Below are 8,555 nucleotides of genomic sequence, written 5' to 3'. Positions count from 1 at the left end.
AAATCTTTCTCGGATTTAGAGAAAAATTAGAAAGGGTAAAAGTTTTATGCATATCCTTATTAGCTTTTAAAACATATCTTTATTCATTCCTTCGATTTGATGAGAAATTATCGAATTTCAGCTTCCTTTTTGGGCAGTTAAGGAAAAAAACTCAAATAGTGTGGTGATATAGATTGGTGTAACTGAACCTGCATTTCATCACCGCAGACTAACTAACCCGATTAAAATCCTCGATATTTTGTGTCTATTTTCCTCAGTCTGGCATTAAAAAATTTTCCAAAAAAGAAAAGAAAGCACTCCACCGCATTTTCGCATTTTCGCATTTTAGAAAAAAAATTTTCTTTCAATTCCCTCTAAAAGAAAAGAAAAACATTTATATTCAGATTAGCATCACCTTGTGAAACATCAACAATATTGACTGTGGTTTCACAGGAGCTGGTTCCTAAGGCAACGTGAACAACCACTGTACTTATAACAACAGCTTTCCCAAGGATACTTTAAATAAAACGAATCAAGCACTCAAAGGCCCACTTTTTTTGCAATTCTTCGTTGGTTTTTTTCCTCCCGTCGATCCACGTTTTAGAGATTTTTAATTCACTATCAGGTGTAGTTGGATGATTTGCAGTCGAATTCGGCAATCTAATTAAAAGCGAATAGCTTTATTGGTTTCGTAAAACCACTGCAGGTTTGGTCAGTCCCCTCAGGTCGGAACAGCATGAAATAACACCCACGTATTGCGGGCGCGCAGTAAGCGCGCTTGCTAATCGCTTAGACCATTTAGAATGAGAAATTTCTGTTGCAGTCAGCTTTATCTATTTCTCAAACTTTACTCTTTCAAATTTTGAGTTTTATTTGCATGATAATTGAAAATCATTTACATTCTCAAGGCTTCGCAATCGTCATCAATTTAAAACAGAAGCTCCTGGGCATCCCGGCTAAAAGAAGGCCTAACAACTTTCTCGAGTCAGACATTTATTTACTAAAGTTTGTTTAAAACACATAAAGTTTCAAAGTAAATTTAATGCAGTCCGAATAACGTGCGGATTATTTTGTCCACGACATTGTTCTCTGATGCATAAGTTTATATCTTTTGCTTGAATTTACTGTCAGCTAATTTAGTTTTACTGCAAATTTTTTCTTTTATATTCAGCTTTGAACTTGACCCCCCCAACGTGAGTTCCTAAGATTTTGTTTTTGTAAACATAGCTTTGCCTCATGGTTTTATCTTTCTCGATAGCTGCCTAGAGTTTAACTAATTAACTTTGGTTACGCTCTGCTTTCACTCACATTTTGAATTTTTTCCCAACTCAGTGTATCAGCTAATGATTATCCTATCGTCGACAGTAAATCTCAGTCGTTCACCGAGGTTTGTTATTCATGATTTAAAATTTGAAATTCGCACTCTGTACATATGGAATAACCTTATTTACATAATTGAAATAACCACAAAGAAGATCTAGACTCTTTCATAGAAATTAACTAAGCGTAGGCTGAGAATTACAAGATCTTCGCCGTCTATCGATGAAAAAAATTTTCAGTTTAACATACCTTGAACCTCCTTCGAAAATTAGCGCAAAATGGCACAACTGCTAAACAACCTCTATCGCATAAAACGCGTTTATAAAGCTTGGCTTGTGGTTAGAAAGTTAAGTTGAATTTTTTATATGATAAGGCAAAAACAATGTGTAACTTATTACAACGCCTCTTCAGGTGTAACACGAAACAATTTCTTACTAGAATGATCTCACGTTTAGTTCAGAATCTTGTGCCATCTAGGATATGTGTAATGTTGTTAGGTTTGCGACTGATTCGAGTGATATTTTGAAAGAAAAATTTTTAAGTTTCAGAGCTAGAAATGCATTAAATATTTTCAGTTCGAAGGGATTATCTCACCCAATTGTTTACATTTAACCTGTTTTATGAGAGAGCCTAGACACAAAAAGATTGCACTTGCGTCCTCATCATAAATATTCATTTTGTCAGGCCAGAGGATGAATTTAACCAGCAATCTATCACATCAGACAATCGTTTGAAAATTATTATGCTTGACATGAATTTAAAAAGAACCACACTATGAGTTCACTGGTGCAGGAGATCTCGCTTTTCACGTTGGCAAAAAGTATAATTTTGTTTAAGAAATATGGTTTAGACCATAACATCGCGTAATTTAATTACAAATTGCGAAAGGAATAACTAATAAGAAAAATGTTTACCCGCGGCCATCACAGTATGTCTACCTTTTGTGTTTCGCAAAACGGCACACAAGCTACTACTTTGTTAAATTCTTAAGCGTTATTTCTGCATGCCAATAGAGATTGCTATGCCTATCCTATTGTGTCGGACCCAAAATAATGCATAGGGCACATTGATTGACGAGCAGATGATTTCAGGTACGAAAGAAGCAACATTAAGGCGTAAACAGAGAGATGTGGTGCCATCATTGGTGCCTTTTGTTAAGAATGAAAATAAAAATAGTATTATCTGCTCGAAAACCAAACTATTCTAACCATTTTCACTTCACGGTCAACAATTATTGGACCGCCTATAAAGTCTTGAGGAAGACAGAAGTCCATATCGCTCTAGACAAAGTCGCATTGTTACGTTAACTAAAGTCACAAGAATTCACCCATCGCACTGGTATCTGTTAACGTCGCCGTCTATTTACCAGATGAAACACCTCTGGACTGGCTTAAAAACATAAGTTCAGAAATAAAATGTAATAGACTCTAGGCGAGAAAGGAAAGGTTAGTGGAGGAGTGTTTATGTTAAACTTCCAAATTTGTAATTCGTTAAAGAAGTCTCTCATTCTTCGGACAAATGGTAAGAGAGCGGATTCGAATAGTTTAAAACGCTGCTGAACTCATGAAATGAAACCATCATACAAGACTGAGCCCGATTGTGAAAGCAAACGAAATATCTCATTCAGAATTTGGCTCTTCGCCATCATCAGTTATTTCTGAAATTTCACTCAGGTCGTAAGTAGCTGCTTTTACATTCTGATCTTGTTTTTCGCCTCATTTTCATGAAATTTGTCGGGTATTGAATTTGACTTAATTTGTTTTTGTATTACCAAATGGGTCTTAACTGTGCTGGCCAAATTAAATGCAACTGCACAAACCTTGCGCTCATGTCGTTAGAAGTTTCTGTTAACTATTTGATACCTTGCGCACAAAAACTCTGATTCATTGTCAAGCTAGCAATGAATAATTTGATCAATGCCGTGTTTGATTGGGATTTACTTTACAAGAAAAGTACGAATGTCATCCGACGCTGGTATATCACGTAAATGCAATCTCTTCTAGAACACTTTAATAAGCTATATGCGCAAGACTTTTTGTTACCGTATAGAAAGAAAAAAAAACATTAAAAACAAAATCCGAACAAATTATGGCAAGTTATGTTTATTTTCCTGCAACTACGATGTTTCCTTGGTCATATGTTCGCACATGCATGGTTCTATCTCTTTGAGAGAAATTCCTCAGGCACGTAACTTGAAAAAAACAACAAATATTTTATGCAGGTTATTTATTCTAGATTTTAAAAACTTCCATGACCATCATCCAGTGCTATATTACCAGTCAAAACAATATCATTTGCAGTACGCCAATAAATATAGAGAAAAGACAAGTTTTTTTATACGCTTCTCCAAATTTGAATTCTTTTGTCTGAACTGTAATTTTTAAACGAAGATAATCTTACTAGGTAATCCAAAATACGGGTTTAAATTTCAGAATGAAGTGGCTCAGCTTATTTTTGTTACCTCTCGTTGCTGGATGCAAAAGAACAAAGTTCACCAAAGAAGATGAAATGGCTCTAAAGAACCACGTGATAGAAACTGTCACGGTATTCCAACCGGTAGCTTGTCGCTGGCAATGTGTGGACTCTCCTCTGTGTTTCTCTGTGAACATCAGAAAGCAACTAAATGGGTGGGTCACGTGTGAGCTGAACAATTCCAGCAAAACCGCTGACCCACAAGATTTGGTTCCGAGCATCGGAAGCCAGTACCATCAAATGAAGGTAAGCAGGGAAAACCCAGTTCTTCAGTCATGTCAATATCAACAATCTTTTTGTTTGGCAATACATACATTATGGAAAAAGAACCATGGAACATCCTCTCGTAGATTGACTGGTTTTATCTACGAAGCTAGTAAGACAGGTTGCATATTTTCACTACAAGTGTTCAGAAATATTTCGTTACCTTTAAAACATGCCAGGCTTCCATTCCTTGCCGTATTGGAGTGTCTTTCCGAGTTAATTAAACACTTTAACTCTCAGAGGTAATTCACATGTAACTTTTCCCTACAAAATCCATACACCATCCCGCTAACAGGTAATGAGAACACTCAAATATACCAGGTAGAAGTTGTTACCCTTATCTAACACATAATTCTCCCAACTAATTTAGAAGGAAATGTGTAGCAGCTATAGGGGAGAATGAACGATCAGATCTTAGGAGTTAAAGGGTAAAATGCAACACAAGCCACTCAGAATGACACATTATCACACATCCTTTATCATTGATATCTTGAACCATTTTAATATCTCACCCAATGATTGAATGTTCCATGACTCAAAATAAATTGAATCAGTTTTATTGTGTTTATTGTAGGAACCTTCACGCTGCACCTTGGAAGAATGTACCAACAAAGACGGTAAATTCTCATACATGAATTATCGAAAGTCCTCATTTTCACTTACTAAAATATCTTGAAATATCTCTTAGCCCTACCGGATGGTTGGCTTATGTTTGGGTCAAAACGCATCAAGTTGTTTCACGAAAGAAAAACTTGGGGACAGGCAAAAAAGTTCTGTAGTTCAATTGGTGGAGAGCTGGTGTCAATCATACGTGCGTATGAAAATGAGATTGTCGCTAATTTAATCGGTCAAGTCGACACGAGTGCAGCAGGTAAAAAATTCAATTTCTTGGGAAATTTGCTTCCTTTTTGTGTCAGTGTTGTGAAACGAAAACCATGGTAATAACAACAGCCAATCAAGGAAAGAAAAATTTTACGGGGAGTCAATGGGTATTCAAAGTAAAGACAAGAACGCTTGAAGCGCGGGAAAACACGTGTGACCATGGGTCGATTGATATTAAATTTTAATCTGATTGGTTTAAGGGATCGTGCGAGTTTTCAGGACCAAACGTGAAACGAAATGAACCAAAACCAGTGTTCACTAATTACTCTCGGAATTCCATTGAAAATTTCTCCATTAAGACCTAAACGATTGCTGTGTGTGTTGATCAAACTTGTCAAAGAAACCTTGATGAAAACTGATTTCAATTTCAATTAGGAAACTGTATAAAGAATAAAACTAATGGGTTTTGTTATGACTCTAATCGTAAACGTAATCTAAACGTAAGATGGTTTCACCTATAGTTCTTTAATTTTGTTTTCACCTTTGGGAAAAAAAAAACTCTTGTTCCACCTTCCCTCTCCTAATCAATGATAATCATCTTAACCCTTTAACTCACAGAATTTATTTCTCCCCTCTAGCTGGTACACAATTCATTGTAAATAAGTTAAGAGAATTTAGTGTAAACTCAAGATAACAACTTCTATCCGATAGGTATAAGTATTCACATGACCCGGAGAAATCGCATGTTAATCACTTCTGGGAGTTAATGAGTTAAATATTGTTGAATTCAGTATTGTTCACATAAATCGTATCATGCAATTCAAGGTGAAAAGCCTTATCACATCATAGCACGCTGGCTTTTGGATGGAACTGACAATGACGTCAGGTGAGATGTGAAAAAAGCAAAGCATTCCCCTGTCTTCTCATTTCCTCAATATTACATAACTAAGTGGAATTAACTGCTCTAATTTCTAACCGATTTTGATGACCGATCTTTTTGTATCAGAAATTATAAAGTTCTTTTAAAACAATTCTCTCTGCTATATTATATCACTGTTTCAGTATATAATAAAACAACTATTTACCTCAGTGTCAGTGGCTGGCGGGGGGTATTTATCTCCCCGCCTCGCAGCTCAATAAATATCCACCACTAGCCAACTTGACTTCGGTTATTAGTTTCTAAATATAAAAAGAGTATTCAAATAGGTTGTTGAAATTGTCACAGTAAATATTTTTTTTGTTTTGAAAGCCTCTTCAATGGAGCAAGGTACGAGAAGGACAACGATGCAAAAACGGACGACGATGAAAAGTCCGACGACGATGACGATGACGACGACGATGACGACGATGAAAAGTCCGACGATGATGAAAAGTCCGACGACGATGAAAAGTCCGACGACGATGAAAAGTCAGACAACGATGAAAAGTCGGACAACGGCGAAAAGTCGTTGTACTTGAACGGAGCGGGTGCCCACGCTACGACCCCAGCGGTTAACTTTAACAAGACTAGTTTTACCATGGCCAGCTGGGTGAAACTTCAAACGCCTGTCAATGATCCGTCACCTATTTACACCGACTGGAAAAATGAAACTAACTTCCTTTTCATCGCATCCGACGGGAGCGCTCAAAACCTACGCTTTGGAGGTTATAATCAAAGGACCGGATGGAAACCATGGCTTGCAGCGGGGTGAGGAAAGGAAAGGGGTGATTAAAAGTTAAAAAATGGCAAAGGCTCCAAAAGTTGATTCTGTCTAAATCCAATTTATACAAAATACGAATATTCACTCTAATAACAGTTTGGATTAAGGCGCCCCTCGCATTTCTGCACCTAGTGAATCCCAGGTTACATTGTCGAACTGAAAGTGAAGTTCTCTATTTGTTTTCATGTTTTGGTGGTCTGATTCTGAACCACGATGATTCAAGTATGAAATAAAACTTACCAATAAATTGAGCTCTTAAGTCAATGTAGGTTATGGATCGACCTTTTTTTATCACCTGGGGAGGGGGGGAGAGGAGTCAGAGGATTTTAGTTGTATCACTGATCTCCTCTCATCGGCAGTCAATTTCCTAAAGTCTCTTTTTTAAACTCTGTTTGAAACGACTGATCCCCACTCTGTTCCCTCTGAAAACCACGTGATCCACCAAATCCTCTGAACCACACCTCCCCCCCTCCTCCCAGGCTATGAAACTGGTCCCTTACTAAACGAATTGCATCATACTGTAGATCTCCCCCGACTGACCAATGGTTTCATGCCGCAGCGGTCTGGGACCGACAAACAAGCGAGGTTCACTTATTTCTAAACAGTAGCAAGATCGGAACTGAGCAGGTACCGAATGACACATTCCTTGCGGAAACTTCCTATGCGACATATGACATTGGACTGAAGAGGGACAACGGGGGCTGTCTCAGAGGATATTTAGAAAATCTGATGATTATTGGCACAGCTCTTAATGCGGAAGAGATTGCCAATATTTCAGGTAAATGGAAAGACATACTTTTTGTCCTCTTCGACCTACTCAGCATGAGTTTACGAGACAAAAAAAATTAAAAAAACGGACCCTTCTCTTGTGTCAAAAATTTTCAGCCTCTCACTTTAAGAGCTAGAGGAGGTGGGCTGGTTAGTAGAGCCCTGGATATTAACAAGGGATCTGAGTTCGAGACATTGCGGATCGGAGTCAGTGTGTTGTGTTCTCCAGCGAGGTACTTCACTCTGACAGTCTCTCTCTCTTTCAACCTGGGAGCAGAGATGGATACTTATGAAACTTTAGGGAAATTGGAAGAGCTTTGCGGGCTTTGAGGGCTAACCGCTTGATGTTATGAAGACTCAACTTAAACCTTTAAAAACCACTTTTTGACCGTTACATTGAACATGTTTAAAATACAACTTAGAACAACTCGTGCGAAGAGACAAGTACAATTGCAACTGACAGTTCACACGGAGGTTTTTCTTCTCATTATAATGTAAATCGTTATCTATCATAACAGATCCTAAGTTTGAAGCAATTGATGGTGTTTGGATCGGCGGAAATGACATCACCACAGAGGGGACTTTCCTTTGGCCCAGTGGTACTCACGTAACATACACCAACTGGGCTGTCAGTCAACCAGATAACAGCTATGGTTACCAGGACTGTGTCGCGATGATAATTTCTAAAGGGACCTGGGACGACACAAGCTGCGGGAGGCGACTACCGTTTGTGTGTGAAAAATAAGCCTAACATTTATCAAGTCTCGATTCTTTTAGAATATAAGCTCGGAATTAACACATCGTTTGATTGAAAAATGCTCAAAAGTTAAAATTCTCGATTCAAAACAGCAAAGTTTTTTAGAGAGATTTTGCTTTTGCTTGAATCCCATTCACACCAGCAAATAACTTTCAGTTAAATCGATTTTAACCTTATGAAAATCAGAAAAGAGAGCTGAAAACTGAGTTTTCCATTGGTTTCAAGTTCTCACTGACTACTTTTTAATATTTGCACTTAACGTTTCTGATTTATGCATAGTGCCAATAACTAGTATGGATATTTGTAAGTGGCAGTTATGAATAACCGTCAGCTAAGATGCAGCTGTTGCACGTAATGAAATTATAATGTAACGTAATTGGAAAATGCATGATTTAAAATCTGACCCAGAATAATAATCAAGACAGTAAGCGAATAATCAGTAGCTCAATAACTATAATTTCATTCTTGCTTTC

At 37.5% G+C, this 8,555-nt stretch overlaps 1 protein-coding gene across 1 annotated transcript; it reads left to right on the top strand.

Moving 5' to 3' along the window:
• Nucleotides 1-2,508: 2,508 nt before the first annotated feature.
• Nucleotides 2,509-8,487, top strand: LOC113669522 (uncharacterized). The gene is made up of 8 exons (XM_089188173.1): nucleotides 2,509-2,744; nucleotides 3,732-4,017; nucleotides 4,610-4,652; nucleotides 4,724-4,906; nucleotides 5,683-5,743; nucleotides 6,107-6,544; nucleotides 7,082-7,335; nucleotides 7,844-8,487. Exons 2-8 carry the CDS (start codon nucleotides 3,733-3,735, stop codon nucleotides 8,068-8,070), a joined length of 1,491 nt encoding a protein of 496 aa, XP_089044299.1. The 5' UTR covers nucleotides 2,509-2,744; nucleotide 3,732; the 3' UTR covers nucleotides 8,071-8,487.
• Nucleotides 8,488-8,555: the final 68 nt, after the last annotated feature.

Source organism: Pocillopora damicornis, chromosome 11 (genome assembly GCF_964200805.1).
Source record: "Pocillopora damicornis chromosome 11, jaPocDami1.2, whole genome shotgun sequence".
Taxonomy (NCBI): Eukaryota; Metazoa; Cnidaria; class Anthozoa; order Scleractinia; family Pocilloporidae; genus Pocillopora; species Pocillopora damicornis.
This window is presented reverse-complemented; position numbering and strand designations above follow the sequence as displayed.

Coding starts and splice junctions, on each gene's coding strand:
- LOC113669522 (XM_089188173.1), top strand. CDS start 3,733: ATGAAGTGGCTCAGCTTATTTTTGTTACCTCTCGTTGCTGGATGCAAA. Junction 4,018..4,609: donor GCCAGTACCATCAAATGAAG/GTAAGCAGGGAA, acceptor TGTTTATTGTAG/GAACCTTCACGCTGCACCTT. Junction 4,653..4,723: donor AGAATGTACCAACAAAGACG/GTAAATTCTCAT, acceptor AATATCTCTTAG/CCCTACCGGATGGTTGGCTT.